The sequence below is a fragment of the Prunus avium genome, chromosome 1 (assembly GCF_965620075.1).
Source record: "Prunus avium chromosome 1, drPruAviu1.hap1.1, whole genome shotgun sequence".
NCBI classification, from domain to species: Eukaryota; Viridiplantae; Streptophyta; class Magnoliopsida; order Rosales; family Rosaceae; genus Prunus; species Prunus avium.
The window spans coordinates 54,854,426-54,878,783 of record NC_142284.1 but is presented as its reverse complement, the minus strand read 5'-3'; the positions used below and the strand labels follow the sequence as shown (position 1 = coordinate 54,878,783).

Genomic DNA, 24,358 nt, shown 5'->3' with positions numbered 1-24,358 from the left:
CAGTTGTTTGCTCAAAAACCTCACCTTCTTCCCGTATTCCAACCTACTGGGCTCCTGTAATGGTTTTATATTTGTAGATGTTGGTTATGATGAAACTCATAACTTATTTATCTGGAACCCATCAACCATATTTGTCTGCAAATTGCCTAACCCAAATTTTGTGTTTGTGGCAGAAACAGATTTTGTGCTTGAGTTAATGGAGTTGAAAGAAAAACAGTAAAAAAAACAAAAGAAGAAGAAGAACACGTGTTGTTTTTTAAGGAAGCCACGTCAGCTATAGAGGAGGAATGACTCTTGATACATCAGGAGCCAAGCATTGTCCATATTATAGTAATGGAGTATAGACGTCCGACGATACTGTTAAAATATTATATTTATCGCACGGCTATATTGTTAAAACATTATATTTATAGAATATAGCTATACTTTTAAAATATTTTATTTATATAGATCTTTTGAGATGCCCTCTGTGAAAATCCCACATTGAAAATCCACACTCCTATAAAGGTGTATATAAACAAAGCACTATGATGGTTTGTTAAGTGTGGTTAACACTAGAGAGTTGGGCTAATGGGCTTGGCTATAAGCTTGACTTTGGATTTGGCTTTGATTAATAATAATTATATATTTTTAAAATAAAGAAACTAATTATATATTTTTAAAATAAAGAAACTAATTATATATTTTAAAAAAAAAAAAAAAAAAACAAAAACACCTCTTTTGACGAAATGTCGTCGAAATAGGTTTATTCTAGCAAATATTTGTCGAATTAGACATTTCTCGACGAAAATTACCTCACCGACGCAATTTCGGTAGAAGAGGTTTGTTTTTTTTATAAATAAATATAAATTTAGTATGTTTCAGTTAATTTGTTATTTTTATTTTTAGTAATTAAATAATATCTTTTGCCTTATTTAATTAGTTAAATTTGTATTTAATTATTTCTTCAGTTAATAATTAGAATTGAATATTTTAATTAACTTCATGAATTATATTACTTAATAAATAGTAATTAAAATTTTCATTTTTTTAAAATAAAATATTTAAATACTAATTATTCACTAAGTAAATAATAACTAAAATATAACTACTAATTAAAGTAATTAAAAAAGAGAAATCTATATTATGCTACTTAAGGGGTATAGCCGCACTATACGTTTAAGATATTATATTTTTAGAGTATAGCCGAAATATTCTATTTTGTCGTATAGTTTAAAATATTGTTAAAATATTATATTTATGGTGTATAGCAGCATGGCTATACTACTTATTTAAAAAAAATAAAATTGACCCTTGTAGTTGCATTAGTTTATACTTTATAGATATTAATTTGCTAGTTTCGACATCTCCAAAGCAAATATTGAACTGAGAGAAATTTCACAATAAATCAATTTGAGAGTTCAATTTTTTGTTCTTCTTTTTTGTGTGGGAAAGTTTGCCATTGGTCTACCTCGTTCTCTTGAGTGCTACTAAATTCTGTTACTACACGCATTATTTGTTGTAGAGAATTGTATGCTTTGTCGGAGTGTTCTTGGTAATTACTTCACATATCAAACAACACTTTACATGAAGAATACTACCACCTCGCTTACTACTATACCTATAAATCTTTGTTTGAAATTGTTGTTATGGTTGGCAAAGAGTTTGCAAAATCACCATCTTGCATTTTTGTTATAACAAGAAATAATCGTAGAATCTCACATTCTTTCGGTTAGTAAATACGGAACGGGAAAAATATGAATAAAATACATATGTGTTTTATTCGGCAATATTTTGGCAAATTACAACTTATAAGTTCAACGACTATATAATATTTTAATATGATTTTTTTTAATATATATTAATTTTATTCAATAATATGCGAAAATTATGTGTATAATAATACATGAATTTTGTGTGTATAATTGAAAATTCTGTTAAAAACAAGTGTATTAAACATAAAAATACTTATGTACATTTACAATACGAGTATTAAATGTGAAAATGCTAAATTCTTTATATGGGTGATAGCTCTGGAAAAGCAAAAACTCAAAAGGGGACAATAGAGACTCAAATAATGACCTAATAGTAATGGATAATACTCTAAACTAGCCTTATCGATAAGCAAAAATTGGGGAAAAATAATTTTTTATTATAAAAAGATCACAGCCTATTGCCGCTCGGCTATACTATTTATAAAAAAAATATATCCCGAGTATTTTTTAAAAATAAAAAACTGTAGTATAGCCACCCGGCGGTACCCTTTTAAAAAAAAACACCGAGTAGAGCCGCACGGCTATATGATTTTTTTTTAAAGGGACCCGCTTGGTGCCTAGCGTCCATTTTGCCACGTATCAAAAATAGTATAGCCGCGCATCTACTCTTTTTATTATAAAAAAAAAACCCCCAAGTATAGCTACGCGGTGATACTAATTTTTTTTTTAAAAGGAGGACCCGCCTGGCACCTAGAGCCCATTTCGTCACGTGTCAAAAGCAGTATGGCCGCGCGGCGATACTATTTTTTATATATAATAAAAACCATATTATAGCCGAGAAGCTATGCTCTTTTTATAAAAAAAATAAACCCTGAGTATAGCTGCAGCTATACTATTTTTTATATATAAAAAGGACCCGCCTGGCACCTAGCGCCCGCTTCACCACTTGACCCTCCCTTTCTATTCTCTGAAGCTGCAAACTAACTTTGCTTGTTTTGCTCCAAGGTTTATGCTATATCAAGGGATAAATGTCTCCCATTGTCACCAATCAGGAGGAAAGTGCACCCAAGAAGCAAGGTTCCAATAAATGCCGTGTGGCTTTGCGCAGCCATCAGCATGCTGCTGGGATTGCCCATCTTGAAACTTGATGTGGTGTTCACAGCCATCCTTTCAGTTAGTACAATAGGCTGGGTGGGTAGCTATCTCTGCCGATTTTCGCTAGGCTGGTCATGGCTGAAGACAACTTCAAATCAAACCAGGGCCGTTTTATTTGGGGAGAGCAAGAAGGCCAGTTTGCTTGGTGGCCTTCTTGTGGATATGCTATACCTGTTCAATCTTCTTGTTGCCAACTTCTTATCCTCTTAGATGGAAAACTTTCAACTATACACCAATTGCTCTCAGTGTTGCTTAGGCACTGATAATGCTTTGGTGCGTTTTGGATGCGAGGAAATGGTACGAGGGACCTGTAAGAAACATTGATGCCCAAAACGGAAACCATTGGAAAAATTTAAAGCTATACATATTATGTTAAAAAATGGAGAACTTCTATCTCTTTAGAATCTCCAGATTTTTTATTTAGGCTTAATTGCTACAGTGTATCTTGAAACATTAGTCAATTCTCACTTTACCCCTGGAAGTTAAAGTGACCCACTTTGCCCCATTGACCAAGGTTTGATGTTCCACATTGCCCTCTACTGTCAATTTCCTTCAAAAGTCTGTTAAGTTTGATGACGTGGAAGGGGTGTTTTAGTAATTTTGGGCACCTAAGTTTTTTATTCACAAATTTGAGTGGGTAAAAGTGGAGCCCACCTCCATCATGGATAAAAAAAATTAATAAAAAATTAATAACTTAAAAAAATTAAAATACAAACATAAAATTTAAAACTTTAAAAAATTGATCTCTCTCTCTCTCTCTCTCTCTCTCTCTCTCTCTCTCTCTCTCTCTCACCGTTGTTTTGTTTTTTGGGATGGGATGCATGAAACTTGAAAGCTGATTAATGGGTATGGGGGTTGGGGTTATGTGGGAGTGGGGTAGAAAAAAACAGAGGGAGGGTTGTTGTTTTTATTTTTGGGATGAGAGGCATTAAATTTGAAAGCTAATTAATGGGTATTGGGGTTGGGGTTTCTGTGGGAGTAGGGTAGAAAAAACCAGAGGGAGAGGGAGGTGTAAGAAATCAGTGGGGGTGGGTTTTTGGGTTCTGCTCAGGGAGAGTGGGTTACATGGGTTACAAGGGAGGAGGGAGGGGGGAGGAGAGGGGTTTTTGGGTTCAGCGCAGGGAGGGGGTGGGAGAGGAATAGGTTCTGGGTTCTGCGCAGGGAGGGATGGGTTGCGGGTGGGGGTGATGGCTTTCCAAGTTCTGCACAGGGAGAAGGGTGGGTTGCGGGGGAGCTTTGGGTTTCTGGTGCGTGGGGGGGTTACAAGGATAGAGAAAGAAGGGGAGGATTTGGTGTGATTGGGGGAGAAGGGATGCGTTGGTTTTTTTTATTTTTATTTTTTCCTTTCTAAAATCTATTTTATTTTCAATTTTATGTTTGTATTCTAATTTTTTTAAGTAATTAAAAAACCTAAATGCACAAAATTACTAAAATACTCCTGCCACGTCATCAAACTTAACAGACTTTTGGATGGAGTTAACGGTAGGGGTAATGTGGAACATCAAACCTTGGTCAAGATGGCAAAGTGGGTCACTTAAACTTTCAGGAGGTAAAGTGAGAATTGACCAATGTTTCAAGGGGCACTGTAATACTTAAGCCTTTTATTTATTTATACAAGCATATTGTGCATGACATTTTTTTAAGCCACCCACTAAGCTAGGTAAGGTAGGAGTTGTGCATGACATGTTCCTGCATCCATGCCACAAAAGTTACAACCGCTATAACCACCCGCTATGCGTGTGCACATGCTGCGCTCAAGCCTCGCTGCTATATGCTTGCACTAGCCACCTGCCTAGTGCCATGCCATGCCAACGGCATATCTCTGTCTTGCCTTGTCCTGGCACATGGGCGTGCATCCATCACAAGTGCAACCCATAGAGGAGAAATTATAGAGTGGTATTCTATACCACATCTTAGCTTATCCAACATTTTTGGGCGTAACAGTAGACCAATTAACCTTAATTACCATTTCCCTACAAGTCCTGCTAAAATGAAGAGATAGATTATGGAAATATCTAGGTCGATTCTGTTGTGAACAACTTTAATTATCATCTCCATGACCTGAGCCATAAGGCATATAGTTGGTTTCAGTCAGGGTGACACCGGTAGGGAACAAGGAGTTGTCACTCTGAATAGTAACGATTTGAGGAGTAGAGGTGGACGAGCCGTCTGTGTGTGACAGCGAGAGGTTGTAGCGGAAGGATTTGAGGATAAGATAAAGGTATGGGTTTCGATAAGAGGATTTTGATATGAGTGTATAAGATTTGGAGGTAAGGAATTTGGATTGGAGGGAAGGAATTTGGATTTGAAGAATTTGATTTAGGGGTTGGGTTTGAATTTGAAGGTAAGATTTAAGGGTTTAGAGACAACCTATGATCGATTACTCTGATACCATGCTAAAATATGAATATGATTTGAATACTTTAGATTAATTGTATTCTTCTCCATAAGGAGGTATATATAGGAGTTTAGATGAATGCTTTACAAGGAAATAGATACAGTATTCAATAATATCTCCTAATTATACAAAGATATGTCAACTATATAAAATAAGAAAGTAAATCCCCTAATTAATCAAGGAAATAAATGTTAAATCTTGATTAATTAGGAAGGCTCACATCAACATTAATGGCTTATTGGCCTAATTCACTTATACAAGAGGGCTCAACACCTATTTATAGGTATAGGCTTTATAGAGGACTAGGCTTAATGGCCTTCTACAACTAGAAAATGTTTACTAGGCTTGTTGGCCTCCTTCCTTTTACTAGCTTACTGGCCTCTTCTCTCTTCGTTTACTTATACAAGAGGGCTCAATGCCTATTTATAGGTATAGGCTGCCACCATTGTCCAAGTCCACCGACTTGGCTTTCTTCTCATAGCCACTATTATGATGGCAGCCTATACCTATTATGATTTTCTAGAATGGGCCAACCATACCTATAATGGTATTATCCTATAATAGTATTATCTTATTACAAGATTTTTATTAGGATTTTCTAGAATGCCTATTATGTCTTAAAGCTTGATCTTGCTGACTTTGCCAAAGTTAGTGGACATTTATTGAGTTCTCTATTTTTTTTTTCTCCAGATTTGTCTAAATTCTTCAAGATAAGTGTGCATTAAATGTTCGCCAAGAAAAAGAAAAGAAAAAAAAAGTGTGCATTAAATTTAACATAAATTATCCATAAGAGAATCTGAACCACTTGACCCTACTGGAGGCAAAGTAGAACTTTGTGCAAGCAAAAGTCACATATAATGATAAAATACCAACTCATTTTCCACACATTATTAATTATTTCCTAATTAAGATGTTAAACCAACGTCTAAGTAAGAGAATCCACAATCATGCTCTCTAATTTTTAGGTAAAATTTAGCTAAAAACACTAGAAGCTATTTTAGGAGCTATCTATAAAATTTCAACTCCAACCATACTCCCTAATTTAAAGAGTTATAAATGTTTTTAATAAATTTTAATTCAATTTTTGAATAAAGTGTAGACACAAAAGCAATAATAAAAAATAGTTGGCATTAAATAAATGCTTAAAATAATATTAAATATAGAAGCATTTAATTATAGGGAGTCACTAGGAGTACTTTCTCTCTCCTTAGATTTAGGAGCTCCTATAAGTCTCCCTATTTTAGGAGCTGGATAGAGAGCATGGTTGGAGATGAGTTTTTTCAATTCCTCCTAAATTTTAACAAAGGAGGTGGTTTAAGGAGCCCATTGTGGATGCTCTAAGTATATATCACATCACATCAATATGCATTATTGGTAGTTGAACTCAAAATAAATTTAATTGAGTCAATAGAGCCCCTTTATAGCTAAGCATATATATATATATATATATATATCAAGCATCCACTTGGTTTCAAGGTAAGAGGTTCCTTTGATGTTCATAATGCTCCAAATCCAAGTTCCTTCTCTGCCTCTCTTTACTTCTTTGGTCATCCTAGTTACCCTAATTATATGTTGGAAGAGATTTATATCCCCTACAGTCAGAGTACCAATTCTTAGGCTGCCTCCAGGGCCATGGAAGCTACCTCTGATTGGAAACTTGCACAATTTGACTGGCTCTTTACGTCACAGCCTAAGAGACTTGGCCAAGAAACATGGACCCATCATGCACCTCAAGCTGGGGCAAGTATCAGCCATTGCCATTTCATCACCAGAATTAGCCAAACAAGTCTTGAAGACTCATGAGACTGCAGCTTTCTCACAAAGGCCTACTGTTCTTGCCGTTGAAGTTTTGTCCTATAATTTCTTAGGCATCATCACTAGCCCTTATAATGAGTATTGGAGGCAGATGAGGAAGATTTGTGTTTTGGAGCTTCTAAGCGCGAAGCGTGTGCAGTCATTTTCATCAATAAGAGAAGAAGAGGCATGGAACCTTGTTGAATCAATTAGCTTGTCACAGGGCCAACCTATCAACCTCAGTGAGATGATTTTCTCCATGCAAGACAGCATCATTGCCCGTTCAGCCTTGGGAAAAAAATGCAAATACCAACAAGAGTTTAGATCATTGATTAAGGAAGCATTCATCCTTGGAGAAGGCTTTTCTTTGCCTGATTTGTTCCCTTCCCTCAAATTCCTCCGTCACGTCACAAGGACGAAGTCTGCACTGGAGAAGATACACCGGAAGATTGACAGAATTCTTGATGAAATCATTGATGATCATCATGAGTTGAAAAGAGTAAATACGAATATTGTTGCATCTATCACCACCAGAACTGATGAAGTATTGCAGGAAGGTCCAGTTCACGTGCTTCTACAACTTCAGGAGTCTGGTGGCCTCCAATTTGATCTCACCACCAACCACATAAAAGCTGTCATCCTGGTACAAGTTATATGAATTGCTTAATTTGTCGATGATTTAATTATCTAGTAACGTCCTCATGCCTGACAAGTGTTTATGTTGTGAGACTGTGAATCTAAATCACACACGTTCTGACAAGAATTAATGTATACATAACTAAACAATCCTTTTACAGGACATGTACTTAGCAGGAGCTGAGACTTCAGCAACAACCACAGAATGGGCAATAGCAGAACTTGTGAAAAATCCAAGAGCAATGGAGAAAGCACAAGCTGAGGTACGACACCTTCTTGCAGGAAAGAGGAAAAGTATTCAAGAGGAAGACATTAAGAAACTAGACTACTTGAAGTTAGTCATAAAAGAAACTCTACGGCTACACCCTCCTGTTCCCTTAATTCCAAGAGAAGCAACTCAAAGAATCAAAATTGGAGGATATGATATACCAACAGAAGCCAAAGTTCTGATCAATGCTTGGGAAATTGGGAGAGACCCAAAACACTGGGACAATGCTGATTGCTTTCTTCCTGAAAGGTTTCAAGGTTCATCTATCGATTTTCGAGGGACCAACTTCGAATTAATTCCATTTGGGGCTGGTAAGAGAATATGTCCAGGCATCTCATTCGGAATTGCATCGGTTGAGCTTGCACTTTCTCAACTGCTCTACTACTTCAACTGGCAACTCCCCAATGGGAAAAAGGTAGAAGAGCTTGACATGACTGAGTCTTTGGGAATGACCTCTAGGAGGAGGAATGACTTGTATGTTATCGCCACTCCCTTCGTTCCGTCCTAATGGAACATCGTGAATTATGGCATATATAGGTCTCTTGCCTGACAGTTCAGCAAAATAAAGTGGGGATTTTCAGTTTGGAAATAATATTGAAATAAGAATCAACTAAGTAATCAATAGTGCGGATTTTCAGTTTGGAAATAATATTAATGCTTTATATTATGTTGCCCGACTATGCTGTGCTACATATTTATACAAAATTTCAGTGAATAAAGTGGTTTACTAGATTGACAAGCTAACTACATATATTATATGCCAACTGTCTAGCTAGAGAACTTCCCCATATCTATGTATCTATTTCGGTGGCTAAAGCTGTTGTACAACAATAATGGAAGGGGCATGACAAGGTTTGGCTTGGCCGGAGTTTGATACTTACAGATGACAGGCCCCTATATATATTAATTCAAAATATTAATATTTTGCTTGTAAAAAGGATAAAGATCTTTATGTGTATGTGGAATAAATAAATTTATGAATGAAATACACACATAAATAAATTTATAAATTTATAAATTTATGAATAGAGTTATTTGTGATTCATTAGTTAGCACTGAGAAAAACCACCTAATTAGAATGGGAGGTATCGGAAAGAATTTAAATTCTCATTCCCCAATATCGCTTGTATAAATAAAATAATTGAAGAAATAACTCTAGCCCAATGAGCTAAATTGGTCTTTTCAGGTAAGTCCATGACTATGGACAAGCTAAATGAAAGTAAAACCAATAACCGATTACACAATACCGCTGAACTGAGCCTGTTCATGTTTACAAGATGGTCCCTCCAGAAACAATCAAGGGTTTTCACCAGAACTGCTCTATGTTTTCAGATGCAATTTTGGTTAAGGAAAAAAAAAAAGTTAAAAGGATCACTATAAAAAAAAAAAAACAAATGAGCATATACTAACTACTTATAAAGAATAAATGAGCATAATAAATACTGATAAGAAGATCTGTAAGCAAAACGATTATTCTACTTCTAAACTTAAACCTAGAAAACTGGAATTTCTACCTGGAATCAAAGTAAATAATCCTATTTCTAGAGCAAACTCAAACTCAAACTCATCTATTTAGAACCATTAAGCAGGTGTCATATTTACGTAATCATATAGCAACAAATATTCCAACTTATGAGTGCAGGTATTTTTTTTTTTTTTCTTCTTAAAGGCAATATAATCATAAGTTAATAAATCCATGTTAGCATTCATCACCTATCGTGATATGAAAAAAATAAATTAAAGTATGCTTGACGAGAAGATTCTTACTTCAACTTCCTTCACATATGTATCATCGTAACCAGACTCTTCAATAACATCCAAGTATGAAACAATTAAAAAATCTCCAAGATACTTGCGGAGGAGGCTACTAGTAGCATGGTACCGTCCGTTCCTACATTAGACATATCAGGGGATGATAAAACTCATAATATTGTAAAAAGTAAAAAGCAAAAAGCAAAAAAGAAATGACACAAAATAAAAACTCATAACATAACTATTAATTAAAGTAATTAAAAAAGAGAAATCCATATTATGCTACTTAAAGGGTATAGCCACGCGGCCAGTGGCAGATCCAAGATTATGTGGCCAAGGGGTCACAGTGTAAAAGTTCCGAAATTTTTCTACAAAGAAAATAATACTAAAAAGATAGAAAGATAGTACTTCCATTCATAATTCATAACAAAACCAATAATACAAGTTACAATTGTCCACGACGAATTTTCATATTATGAAAATGTTGCATTATAGTTTTGTTATCAATACAAGCAAAAACATCTCTCTCAATTTAAACAATCAAGCTATCATACAACCATTGATCTCATCTACTTCAATTGGTCTTGCATTTGAACTACCTAGATTAGATGGAGAAGGACTATCCGTAGATAATTTTCTTTTAAAGAATCATTCCATAAATCTACACATCAATTAATTCAATCAATCATTAATTTTTATCCAAATTATCATATGAATATGAAAATGTCAATAACCCGCTATCAATATTCAATATACCAAATTATCATATAAAATATCAATCAATATTCAATATACTCAATCAATCCACATTATCAATAAAGCATAAACTCAATCAATCAACATTATCAATTTATCATTATCTATAAGGCTTTTTATCACAAAACGTTCCTGACGTTTGCGAAACTATCAGATTGCATCCTTAAAGTTTTTTTGTATCACTTATGGTCCCTAACGTTAATATGGGTGCTCTTAAATAGTCCCTCTATAAAAAAAAACTATTAAATCCAGGGATATAATCGTCAAATCAATCCAAAATTATAAAATATATATAATTGGTTTTCTTAAATGATAGACTATGAAGGATCGCAAGATCAGTTGGTTTTCTGTTTGAAAGAGCCAAACTCCTGTTTGGCAAGAACTCATGCAATCAGAATCTCCACCAAGGCTAGGCAAAACAAAGACAGGGACTTTGAGATCAAGGGATATTTTCCTGATAAAGATTGTAGCATTGTTGACTCAAGAGGCAACACAATGGCACAGGTAATAATTCCTATTCATGAAAGAATATATAAAAAGTTATTGTTTGTTTCTATTGAAATTCTGAATGTTTTGATTTGTTTATTGATCACAATGAAACATAGATAGGGGTGAAGAAGGAGTTGATGGCAAGCAAGGATCTCTACCATGTTGTGGTGACACCAGGCATGGATAACGCTTTTGTTATTGGGGTCATTACCATTCTTGATTACATATATGGAGAATCCACTAGGTGCTAGTAATTCAGATATTCAAGAGAAGCTTTCCTTGATGTCACATCAAAACATGACATCTGCACAAATCAATTTTCTGCAATTTGGATGCTGCTAATGCTCTGTTTTGATCTCCCCCTCTCTCTCTCTCTCTTTTCATTTTTCTCGGATTGTGTTTTAGTTGTGTCCTAAAAGTCAAATTTCCAGATCAACTTCAGACTTATATATGCTTTGGGCTCTGGCCAATTGCGACGGATGTTCCAAATTTCCTAATTTTTTGTATTTTTCCAATCCTGGTTATGGTTACAGGTTTCTAGACTTATATATATTATAATTTTGGATTGATTTGACGATTATATCCCTGGATTTAACAGTTTTTTTGTCAGAGGGACTATTTAAAGAATGAGATGCTAATTCTCATCTAACACATGTTGTTTGAATTCTCATTTAGAATAGTTCGTATATCAATTTCATATGATTTATGTTACCTTCAATTTATTTCAAAACAGAGCTGCAAACTTCTCTTCGTTGTCTAAGTTAGACTGTTTTGTATCCAATTTTTCATCTGCATAGAATACATTGCGGACTGATATATCTCATAGCAGAAGAGAAGGGTTGTCAAGTGCAATGAGAAAAAAGGCTGTAATTGGGTTTAGTTCACAATTACGATTACATTTTAAAAAGTAAATTCCTATACAAACAATTTTATACTATGAAATTCAACCTTCTTTGATCCACAAAATGTTGGCGGATCCCTATTTTTTGTTGTTGTATTTATGGGTTTAACTCGTATTATTTGTTATAAATAAAATCCATTTTTTAATTCTTGCCCAATGGGCTAATAGCTGAAAATCATTAGAATGAGAAGTATCGGAAAGAATTTAAATTTTCATTCCTCAATATCACTTGTATAAATAAAATAATTGAAGAAATAACTCTAGCCCAATGGGCAAAAGTGGTATTTTAGCCCTAGACCCTAAAACGATAGGACAAAAATGTATATTTAAAGGGTAAATACATTTGAATATTTTAAAAGTATAGCCGAACGGCTAGACTCTTTAAATATTAACATATTCGAATATTTTAAGAGTACAGCCGCACGGCTATACTATTTAAATATTACTACGAAGCTTGCACTCGCAGTCGCAGCCATTTCGCTTCTCTATCAAAATGAAAGCTTCGATTGGTTTTCTTCGATTTCGGCTGCTTCGTCCTCCTGGTTTGGCACCAAAAAAAGACCCAAACTGCCTAGGAGGCCCGCCCAGCCGTCTAGCCGCCTTGCGCCCGCCTAGCCCCCGCCTAGCGGCCTAGCGCCCGCCTAGCCCAACATCACCGGCTTGTTGCAGATTTTGACAGAGAAAAATCTGATAGCAGAGACAGGGTCGAGTTCCAGAGCCATAGAATTGGACCATATTCAGGAGGAGATTGAGGAGGTGTCTGCCGTTCCGGAAGTGAAGGAGAAGAAGAAGAGCAGAAATGCTTTAAGGAAGGGGTCGGAAGGTGAAGAGGTCCGAGCTATGCCGGTCTGCTTGCTTTTGAAAGGCGAGTTTTGATTTTTCAGAGTCTATCGTTCATTTCTTGTGTTTTTTTTGATGGTGTATATCATGCTCATCTACCAGTTTATTTATATATTTAATTGACTCGTTTGAATTTTTAATTCCCAGACAATTCTTCAGAAAGCATCTGGAGCATGGAAAAATTCTGTACAAGAAATGCAGAAAGTGGGAAAGTTGGATCCCAAAGTGAACGGACAAAGCATCCAGCCTGTCTCCAGCAGTGCTCAAACACCAGAAATGACTGCAGTTCAAGATCACACTATTAGGATCTTAAAAGACTATTGGGATTTTAAAAGACAATTCTTCAGAAAGCATAAGGTGTCAAGAAAAGTGTTTTGTTGCTCCTTTTACTTGATTTTTTGTTGTTGTCATTGAGTTTTCGTTTCTTCTTAGTAACAGGTGAATAAGTAAGATAGACTTGTTTATGAACCTTATTAATTGCTTTTTTCTTTATAGCTTCTTACCAGACTTATATGTTGTTCTTACCAGACTTATATGTTGTGTACTCCTACCATGTTATCTAGACTCAATGGCTTTATCTTCTTATTTGCTTTAAACTTTTATTTATTTCTTTTGCATCTGTGTCTTTTAGTCTCTTGAACTAGTCTATATTATGATAATTTTGTAGAGAAATAACACAACTAGGAAGCAAGAGGTGAAGGCATCGGTACAAGAGCTTGCTTCTCGAGCTGCTTCCCGAGTCAAGGCTGTAGCTGCCGAAAATATCACACCACCAAATTCGGCATATCAATTTGAGGTTTCTTGGCGAGGATTCTCTGGAGATAATGCTCGACAGACTAGCCTGTTGAAGGTCTGCAAAAGTTTTCATGTGGTTTACTGTAAAAAATATAGTCTGCCAAAATGCAAGATTCATATGTTCGTTATCATCCCAAAGTAGGTGACCATGAATGTGTTCTTTTTGCATGGTGGTCATCCGTGCGGTTGACCACTGCAAAGATTCTATTAGTCTCGTCTATTGTCCTCTTTGGATGGTTGCCAGAAGTATACCCGTAATTGCATTGTCAGTCTGCCTATCTAGCTTCTGCATGCTAGGGGCCATCCAAGAAGTTCCCCATTTGTTGTGTCCCTTTTGAACAATTTCAAATGTCCGTAAAGGATTGTGAATGCAGTTGGTATTTGTTTAGGAGATCATCACTCATTTTGACTTTCCATTTATGCTGTTTTAAATTCCTTGAGATTTTCAAAAGCTTACAGTTGAATTCCTGGATTTCAAATGTTTTTTTAAGTAGAGTATACCTATATCAATGTGGTATATCAGTCTCAGCGACTGGTAACGCTTGCACTGTGTCTTGATTGAATCGTTCCTTATTTTCTGATTTGTTAGTCATCCTGCCCATTTTTATAGGGTTTATGATTCATATTTTCCATTAGTTTCATATCACCCAATAACCTTGCAAACAGATCTTGTTAAGATATGGGATGAAGTGTTTGACAATGAGGCAACTCCGATTGAGTATGCTGAGACACTTGATAACCTACATACAAAGTACTGCCCCAAGCGATGACAAAGCTCAACAAGTTTCTACTTTACCCTCCTCCACCTCTTTTACCGTAAATTCAAGTTGTAAAATTTTGAAATGCTCCAACGACCCCTTTGAATCTCAAATTATATCGTGGACAACTTTTCTATCCATTTATCGAGATGTTAAAAGTATATTGCAACTTTTACTTCACTCCTATTGGACTTGAATACTTTGAACTTGGAACTGTTGGTAAGAATGTGCTTGTGAGCGTCCATGTTTTGGTCGGGTGGACATAGCCTACTCTTGTTCAGTCATATTCATTGAGGTCCAGAGGTTAATGGTGGCGATAACCTGTTTCTTCATGCCCTACCTATCATTCACTACCTTATTTTTCATACAACATATGTATATCTTTGCATACTGAGTTGTTTCAAGTTGCAATCAATCAATGTTATGTGGGGGTCTTCCAGATTTTGCACTACGCTTTTCACATGGAGATCATGTGTCATTTATAATCACCTGACTCTTTCATGTTAACCCCACTATATTATGCATCAAAAATAAAAACCCTACCTTATAATACAGAAAATAACCCTACATGCAAGTAGATGCTTTGTAATCTTACAGATCAGAGATCATTTTCTGTGAACTCGCCCAAATAATGCAAAAACAGAACCAGAATACTGATTGGCTAGGCATATATTATGTGCTGCTCGCGAAAGATTTCTCTTCGAAGCAAAAACGGTTGGAGATAGGAGGTTGAACAGAGTTTGTATGGCCAAGTAACTAGCAAAAAGTAAAAAGACTTCTCTTCTGGAATGGATGAGCAACTAGCTAAGGAGGCAATAAAAGCAGGTAGACCATTGATCTTGCGTTAATAGTCATGTGTATGTTTTGTGATGTACATTTTACAGTGCAGAATGGTCTTCAAGATAATTTTCTGTTTCTTATAGAGGCTTGTCTAGTTGCATTAATACCAAGAATTTCCTCACACTTAAGTGATTGTTCTTAATGCATAGCTTGTTGCTGCATTTTCAAAAGGCCGAGAGAGTGATTACTTCTACGCTTCTTTATATTCTGGGCTTTATTATGAAAGTCAGGTTTCTTAACGCCTAGCTTGTTGCTGCATTTTCAAAACACCTAGGCGGTCTAAAACACTTGAATGGCGTTTGCCACGCGTCAAAACACTTGAAAGTACCCCCGATTTCGAAGTTGGCCAAAGTGAGTTGGGGCTCCAAGTTTCAACATATCCAAAGCAGATATTGAAAAGAGAGAAATTTCAAAGTAAATCAATTTGAGAGTTCAATTTTTTCTTCTTCTTTTTTTCGTGAGAGTGTTTGCCTTTGATCTACATCGGTCTCTAGAGTGCTACCAAATTATGTTACCGCACACATTATTTTGCGTAGAGAATTGCATGCTGGGTTAGAGTGGTCTTGGTAATTGCTTCACTTTTCAAACAACACTTTACATGAAGAATACTACCGCTTCTCTTACTACTACTATACCCATAACACTTTGTTTGACATTGTTGTTCTCGTTGGCAAAGAGATTGCAAAATCACCATCTTGCATTTTTCTCACAACAAGTAAGAAATAATATCAGCTTCGCAATTTCTTTCATAGTTAGTAAAATACGGAACAGGAAAAATACGAATAAAATACGTACGTGTTTTATTCGGCAAAATTTTGGCAAGTTACAACTGAAAAGTTCGGCCACTATATAATATTTTAATATATATTATTTTGATTCAATAATATGTGAAAATTATGTGTATATAATACCTGTATATGAAGAATTTACACGTGTATTTGAATTTTTTGTGTATTATTGAAAATTTTGTAAAAAAAAACGTGTATATGAAAAATATATACATATGTGTACAATATGTGTATTGTATGTTTGCTTTTTTACAAAAGGTGTATTTTACCTAGTCTTTAAGACATGTATGGAAAACATAGGTGTTATTGAAAAATACATACGTATGTGTATACGAGTATTAAATGGCAAAATGCAAAATTCTTTATACGGGTAATAACTTTGGAAAAGTAAAAACTCAAAAGGGAACAATAGAGACTCGGGTAATGTAGCAATGGTAATGGATAATGCTATAAACCACTCTTATCGATAAAAGAAAATTAGGGAAATTTTCTTAAAAAAAGGACCTAGTTTAGCCGCACGGCTGTACTATTTATTAAAAATAAAAATAAAAAAAAGTGTCGCGTATAGCCGAATGGCTGTCCTATTTATGAGAGTATAGCCGGGCGGTTACGCTATACTATTTATAAAAATAAAATAAAAAATCCACCTAGCCCCTAGGCGGCCCATTTTTTATTTTATTTTTTTTTACTCGTATAGCCGGCGGCTATACTATTCATTTTTTAAAACAAATTAAAAAAACCACATTATAGCCGCGAGGCTATACTATTTATGAAAAAAAATTAACGAAACACCATAGTATAGCCGCGCGGCTATGATCTTTAAATACAATATATTTAAACCGTATATCCGTGCGGCCATTCTATTTATTAAAAATTTTATAAAAAAAACTAGATCCCAATATAGCCGCGTGGCTGTACTATTTATTAAAAATAATTAAATAGAAAAATGGACCCTCCTAATAGTGCCTAGGTGACCATTTTTAATTTTTTAATTTTTTAATTTTTTTTAAAGAGTATAGCCGCCCGGTTATACTCCTTGCGGCTATACTATTTATTTGAAAAAATAAAAAATATTCCACGGTAAGAACTAAGAGCACGAAAAGCACCATTGCTCAACCTAATCAACTCTTGACAATTCCTCTTGCAATAACGTTGGCTGTTGGAGTTTTATGAGTCATTCTATATACAAGGGTATCTTTACTTGAAATTGATGTGATTTCAAAAATCATTGGACTGATAAACCTTAACTTTACCCCTCTTTGGTCCCACTATAAGTGTATTGCAAGTACCCTTCTGCTCAGGAAAGAGAGTTAACAGAGAGAGGTTAAGCTGGAAGCAAAACAAAAGCTTTCTAGTTTGAGAGTTTGCAAAGAAGTGTGCCCTAGCAATTTTGAAATTTTATGGCCTACTTCCATTAGTTTATACTTTATAGTTATTAATTTGCTAGATTCAACATATCCAAAGCAGATATTGAAAAGAGAGAATTTTCATAGTAAATCAATATGAGAGTTCAATTTTTTCTTCTTCTTTTTTGTGTGGGAATATTTGCCTTTTATCTACCTCGTTCTCTTGAGTGATACTAAATTATGTTACTGCACTAATTATTTGTCATAGAGAATTGCACGCTGAGTTGGAGTGGTCTTTGTAATTGCTTCACATTTCAAACAACACTTTACATGAAGAATACTACCGCTTCTCTTACTATTATACCCATAACACTTTGTTTGACATTGTTGTTCTCGTTGGCAAAGAGATTGCAAAATCACCATCTTGCATTTTTCTTACAACAAGTAAGAGATAATCTCAACCTCTCAATTTCTTTCATAGTTAGTAAAATATAGAACGGGAAAATATGAACAAAATACGTACATGTTTTATTCAGCAAAACTTTGGCAAGTTACAATTGAAAAGTTCGGCCACTATATAATATTTTAATATATATTATTTTGATTCAATAATATGTGAAAATTATGTGTATAATACATGAATTTTGTGTCTATAATTGAAAGTTTTGTAAAAACCACGTGTATTAAAAATGAAAAATACGTACGTATGTGTACTATAAGTGTATTGTATGATTGCTTTTTACAAAACGTGTATTGTACCGAGTCTTTAAAACGTGTATAGAAAATGATATTATTGAAAATACATACGTACGTGTATAATACAAGTATTAAACGGGAAAATGCTAAATTCTTTATATGGGTAAAACTGTGGAAAAGTACAAAATCAAAATGGGACAGTGGAGACTCTGGTAACGAAGTTATAGTATTGGATAATGCTCTAAACTACTCTTATTGATAAAAGAAAATCAGAGATTTATTTATTTTTATAAAAAGGACCCAGTATAGCATTAATAAAAATGAAATAAAAAAGTCCCGAATATAGCCGCCCGGCTATACTATTTATTGAATAAATAAAAAATCCTGGTGTATCAGGCTATACTCTTTCAATATTATTTTAAAAAAAGTGTGTTGGCTATGGATATGAATTGCTGAATTAAGTTACATAGTGTTGGCTAAGGTTGTTATCAGATCTTTGGGAAAGGGGCCTATCACTTTACTATCTTGATAGGTACTAGTTCTTTGATGGTTCTTGTTTCCATATGATTTTGTTAGGTACTGAGATAATTAAATTTTGAAAAACAATAATACTTGATGTAGAAAAAATTAAAAAGTGTGTCACTTTAGCCTTAGATATGTCATTGGAATAAAAGTAAAAATTAAGGTTTTTATTTTATTTTATTTATCTGAGGAAGATTATGGATGAAGTTAAACTAGGTTTTGAGCTAGTGACTTTTGGCCATATGTAGGAGCAAGCATAACCAAGTATATTTATGAGTGAATGTATAATTCTAGCTGACACTTTTTTAAGTGCTTTTTACTCCCATGTATTGAGTGAAAAGTTGAATAAAATTCTTCTAACCACATACCAGATGAATGCAGATTGGCAAGATCCGAAACCTGTCATGCGAGACACCTATAACATGTTTAAAGGTGGGGGTGATCTAGAAAAGGTGTTGACTAAGAAATTTTTTATTTGACCAAAACCATTTCTTAGTTGAGCTAGCTAGTTGTGTAGTTCATAAGGTTAGAATTTAGAAAGGCATCTCATGTATGTGCGTCTCCCAATATATTCTCATGTGGTGGTGTTGGTTGTGGAGATGGTGGTGGATGTGGAGGTTTTGGAGGAGGTGGTGGTGGTGGTGGCGGTGGCAGTGGCGGGTGGCGGTGGTTGTGGAGGTAGTGAATGTGGTGGTTCAAGTGGTGGAGCTGGATGTGGAAGTGGAGGTGGTGTGCATTTTTTTAAAATGAATGATGATATTTTGGGAATTTAAAAAATTCATTCAAGGTTCATCTATGCTTCTTTTGAAAGTAGCTTTGAAAAGCAACCCACAGTCTACTTTTAAAAGCTACTGTCAAAAGGCCACTTCTTTTAAAATAATTGGGATATTTTATTTTTACCAAACACCTTAAACTGCTTAACTTTAAAGTGAAGCAGGTTTTTGGCAAAAAAAAGTAATCCCAAGCAATTTTACACTATGAAATTCAACCTTCTTTGATCCACAAAATGTTGGCGGATCACTAATTTTTGTTGTTGTATTTATGGGTTTAACCCATATTATTTGTTATAAATAAAATCCATTTTTTTTATTCTTGCCCAATGAGCTAATAGTTATAAATCATTAGAATGGGAGGTATCATAAAGAATTTAAATTTTCATTCCCCAATATCGCTTGTATAAATAAAATAATTGTAGAAATAACTCTAACTTTTAGCCCTAAACCCTAAAACGATATGCCAAAAATGTATATTTAAAGGGTATAGCCGCACGGCTATACTTTCTAAATACATTCGAATATTTTAAAGGTATAGCCAAACGGCTAGACTCTTTAAATATTAATATATTCGAATATTTTAAGAGTACAGCCCATAGAATTGGACAATATTCAGGAGGAGATTGAGGAGGTGTCTGTCGTTCCGGAAGTGAAGGAGAAGAAGAAGAGAAGAAATGCTTTGAGGAAAGGGTCGGAAGGTGAAGAGGTCTGAGCTATGCAGGTCTGCTTGCTTTTGAAAGGCGAGTTTTGATTTTTCAGAGTCTATCATTCATTTCTTGTTTTTTGTTTATGATTTAGTGTTGTCTTTGAATTATAAAATGGTACTTTTAAGTTTGGCAAATTGAAAACTGAGCAGCATACAGTTTATTACAACTTACAAGGGGGTATTAACTTTCTCTTTGGTATAGAAAGTTGTTAACTTTTGTTTCTTTTATTTTTCTGTAACTGGGTTTGTGTGGTTATTTCCTTTTCTAGTGTTCGCTTCGTTTTTGGATGTAATATTTGTGATTTCAACAGGAAGCATTGCAAAAACTAGGATTTTACTCGGGTGAGGAAGACATGGAGTTTTCCAGCTTCTCAAGCGGGACCGAATGCCCTGTCAAGACTTGGCAAGTAAGTTTCAGTTATCATTAGATGTTACTATGTATAATGCATGAAGAGTAAAATTTCATAATCATCAAGTTGAACAAAAATTTCACAACGCAAAATATATATGTTAGTCAACTTGTAATATCTTGTTTGACAGGTCTCCTTAGACGCCCCTCAAGATGGCATAGTGACTGCAGAACTTCTTGAACAATTATATACGGTGGCACAAATTGAGGGTCTGGATAACAAAGGGAGTACTCTGACTGCTACACAAAAGGTATAGCCTTCTGACGACATACCATTAGCCTTTATTAAGTGGAAGCTGTTGATGTTTTAAGTTTCAGTACCAATATATCATTCCTCACTTGGAACTGAACATAATGGTTTGGTAAGTCATTAGTTGCATTCCTCGAGAGGAGCCAAAAACTCATTTGATGGTTCAATTTGAAGTGAACTAAGCCTTCATTTTCATTTTCTTCAAGCAGATTGTGAAGAATTGTAGCAAACAGTACTAAGTACCATCCAAGAAGCTCTGTTACTTAATTGAGAAACGGACCTGAAGCTCTGACTCTATTTTCAGTAACTTAGACATCAGGTTTCTTGGTTCCAGTTCATGAGACAATCACTTAACATGCAAATAAATACGATATGAGAGTGACGTAATGTGCTGTGGTAACTGGTAACACACCGTAACTTATTTTGGATACTAATAAATGAAGCTGATTATATTGGTGAACTGATTTTCTTCTCCTGGTTGGCCTTGAGCTAGCAACATGATCATTTTCGTATAAGCTATAGCGAACCACTACATAGGCTGAAACATCATAATTCTTCTAATGGTTGCGTGGGTTCTGTTGTTGAGGAAGATACAAATGGAGCTGCAGTTACTTCTGCAACAGAAATTTCAGAGGTCCAGCAAACACTTGTGAAAGAAGGCGTTACAAAAGTAGAGGTATCTGAGCATCGTGTTTTTCTCCTTGGATATTAATATTCTCATTTTCGAGCGTTATCCATCCAGGATGAAGTTTTAATTATTTTGTTAAATGACAGCAGTTCCTGGATTGGGTGGAAGAAGGAGCCAAATGTCCATATTGTGAAGGTCATGGCTTTACAATTTGCGACGTATGTGAAGGGGCAACAGTAGCTTAGGTATGAAAATATCTTCCCATAAAGACATGTGCAGTTTTATGCTTTAGTACATGTGTTTAATGGTAGTTTGCATTTATAAACAAATGCAGAAAATCATATGTATATCTACTGTTTATTATACAAGTCAACGAGGTCTAGCTTAGTGGAAAAGAGCAATGACTTGCAAATCAGAGGTCTCATGTTCGAACCACGACATCATAAGTGGCGCGGGGTCCTCTTATTTAATATGTAAAAATAGTACAGCCGCACGGCTACATTCAGTTTTTTTTTAAGTATAGCCGCACGGTTATACTATTTTACAAACCCTTTAAGCAGCATAATATGTATTTCTCTTTTTTAATTACTTTGAAGTTAATTAAAATATTTAATACTAATTATTCACAACGTAAATAATAACTAAAACATAATTACTAATTTAACTAATTAAATCAGCCAAATATATTATTTAATTACTAAAAATAAAACTTTGAAAAATTAATTAACCTAAACATCCTAAGTTTATATTTATTTTTGTATAAAAAGACCTCTCCCGACGAATTTCGTCGGCACAAGTCTATTACACCTCTCCCGACAAAATTTTGTTGGCAAAGGTTCTTTTGTCGGGAGAAACCTAATCCGACGAATATTTGCCGGCATAGACCTATTCCGACGAAATTTTGTCGGGAGAAGTGTTTATGTTATTTTTTTTAAAATAAAATAAAATTAGTTTCTTCACTTTTGTTTTTTCGCCAACTTCTTTAATTTAATTAATATCTTATCCTTTTTAATTTAAATTCTTCTGTGCAAAAAAAAAAAAATATTACTTATTTTCGTTTGGGTGTCTTAATTAAACTTCCCCAAAGCCCAAGAGCGGCTATAGTCTTTTATGTATAAGTATATATGTATGTACGTATTTTTCAATAATACATTCGTATTCTATACACATCTACCATTTTTTAAAAATCAAATGTACAATAGTTGTATTGTACATGTACATACACATTTCTAACGCTTAATACCCATATTTTTTTACAAAATTTTCAGTAATTCACACAAAGTTCACGTATTATACAAATAATTCTCACATATTATCGAATACGAATAATATATGTTCTAAAATATTACATAGTGGCTTATTAATATCTACTTTGGATATGTTGAAACTAGCAAATTAATATCTATAAAGTACAAACTAATGAAAATTGGAGGGTCCTTTTGTTTTTTTTAAAACAATTTATATATTAAATAGTATAGATACACCTTTTACAATCGTATAGCCGTGCAGCTATACAACGATTTTTTTTTTTCAAAAATAGTATAGTGAGACGTGACGTCTGATCGCTGGAGGGTCTTCCTTTTTTATAAAAAAAAATATTTAGTACAGCCGCGCGGCTATACGCTGCGTTTTTAATTTTTTTTAAAACGAAGACCAGTCTTGACACGTGGCGCCCAATGACTGGGGTCCTCTTATTTTATATGTAAAAATAGTACAGCCGCACGGCATACTCAGTTTTTTTTTACAAGTATAGCCGCACGGCCATACTATTTTAAAAACCCTTTAAGTAGCATAATATGTATTTCTCTTTTTTAATTACTTTGAAGTTAATTAAAATATTTAATTCTAATTATTCACTACGTAAATAATAACTAATTTAACTAATTAAATCAGTCAAATATATTATTTAATTACTAAAAATAAAATTTTACAAAATTAATTAACCTAAACATCCTAAGTTTACATATATATATATATATATATATATATATATATATATATATATATATTTTTTTTTAAAAAACCTCTCCCGACGAAATTTCGTCGGCAAAGGTTCTTTTGTCTTTAGGATTAGAAACCTAATCCGACGAATTTTGCCGACATAGACCTATGCCGACGAAATTTCGTCGGGAGAAGTGTTTATGTTATTTTTTCTTTAAAAAATATAAAATTAGTTTCTTCACTTTTGTTTTTTCGCCTACTTCTTTAATTTAATTAATATCTTATCCTTTTTAATTTAAATTCTTCTGTGCAAAAAAAAAAAAAAAAAATTACTTATTTTCGTTTGGGTGTCTTAATTAAACTTCCCCAAAGCCCAAGAGCGGCTATAGTCTTTTGTGTATATGTATATATACGTACGTATTTTTCAATAATACATCCGTATTCTATACATGTCTACTGTTTTTAAAAAATCAAATGTACAATAGTCGTATTGTACATGTACATACGCATTTCTAATGCTTAATACCCATATTTTTTTCACAAAATTTTCAGTAATTCACACAAAGTTCACATATTATACAAATAATTCTCACATATTACCGAATACGAATAATATATGTTATAAAATATTATATAGTGGCTTATTAATATCTACTTTGGATATGTTGAAACTAGCAAATTAATATCTATAAAGTACAAACTAATGAAACTTGGAGGGTCTTCTTTTCTTTTTTTAATTTATATATTAAATAGTATAGATACACGTTTTAGAATAGTCTAGCCATGCGGCTATACTACGAAATTTTTTTTTTTTTCCAAAAATAGTACAGTGAGACGTGGCGTCTGATCGCTGAAGAGTCCACCTTTGTTTTTAAAAAAAATTTAGTACCGGCGACCGGCTATACTCTGCGTTTTTAATTTTTTTCAAAACGTAGGGTTGTCTTGACACGTGGCGCCTAATGATTGGGGCCCTCTTATTTTATACGTAGAAATAGTACAGCCGCACGGCTATACTCAGTTTGTCCTTAATTTTTAAAACGTATTTCTCTTTTTTAATTACTTTGAAGTTAATTAAAATATTTATTCCAATTATTCACTACGTAAATAATAACTAATTTAACTAATTAAATCAGTCAAATATATTATTTCATTACTAAAAATAAAATTTTAAAAAACTAATTAACCTAAACATCCTAAGTTTTTATATATATATTTTTAAAAAG

The 24,358-nt window shown here is 34.0% G+C and overlaps 1 protein-coding gene and 2 pseudogenes across 2 annotated transcripts; all 3 read left to right on the top strand.

Annotated features, from left to right (window-relative positions):
* The first annotated feature begins 6,739 nt into the window (after positions 1-6,739).
* On the top strand, positions 6,740-8,569 carry LOC110750605 (melianol synthase CYP71BQ5-like). Its single transcript, XM_021950962.2, has 2 exons — positions 6,740-7,684; positions 7,839-8,569. Exons 1-2 carry the CDS (start codon positions 6,740-6,742, stop codon positions 8,451-8,453), a joined length of 1,560 nt encoding a protein of 519 aa, XP_021806654.1. The 3' UTR covers positions 8,454-8,569.
* Positions 8,570-10,762: 2,193 nt separating this feature from the next.
* On the top strand, positions 10,763-11,380 carry LOC110750548 (protein LURP-one-related 6 pseudogene; annotated as a pseudogene). Its single transcript, XR_015834068.1, has 2 exons — positions 10,763-10,957; positions 11,059-11,380. The product of XR_015834068.1 is annotated as a protein LURP-one-related 6 pseudogene (transcript).
* Positions 11,381-12,336: 956 nt separating this feature from the next.
* LOC110750536 (protein disulfide isomerase pTAC5, chloroplastic-like) lies at positions 12,337-21,489 on the top strand (annotated as a pseudogene).
* Positions 21,490-24,358: the final 2,869 nt, after the last annotated feature.

Excerpts from the sequence above, each read along its gene's own strand:
- LOC110750605 (XM_021950962.2), top strand. The coding sequence starts at position 6,740 with ATGTTCATAATGCTCCAAATCCAAGTTCCTTCTCTGCCTCTCTTTACT. Across the intron at positions 7,685-7,838 it reads ACATAAAAGCTGTCATCCTG|GACATGTACTTAGCAGGAGC; the intron begins GTACAAGTTATA and ends ATCCTTTTACAG.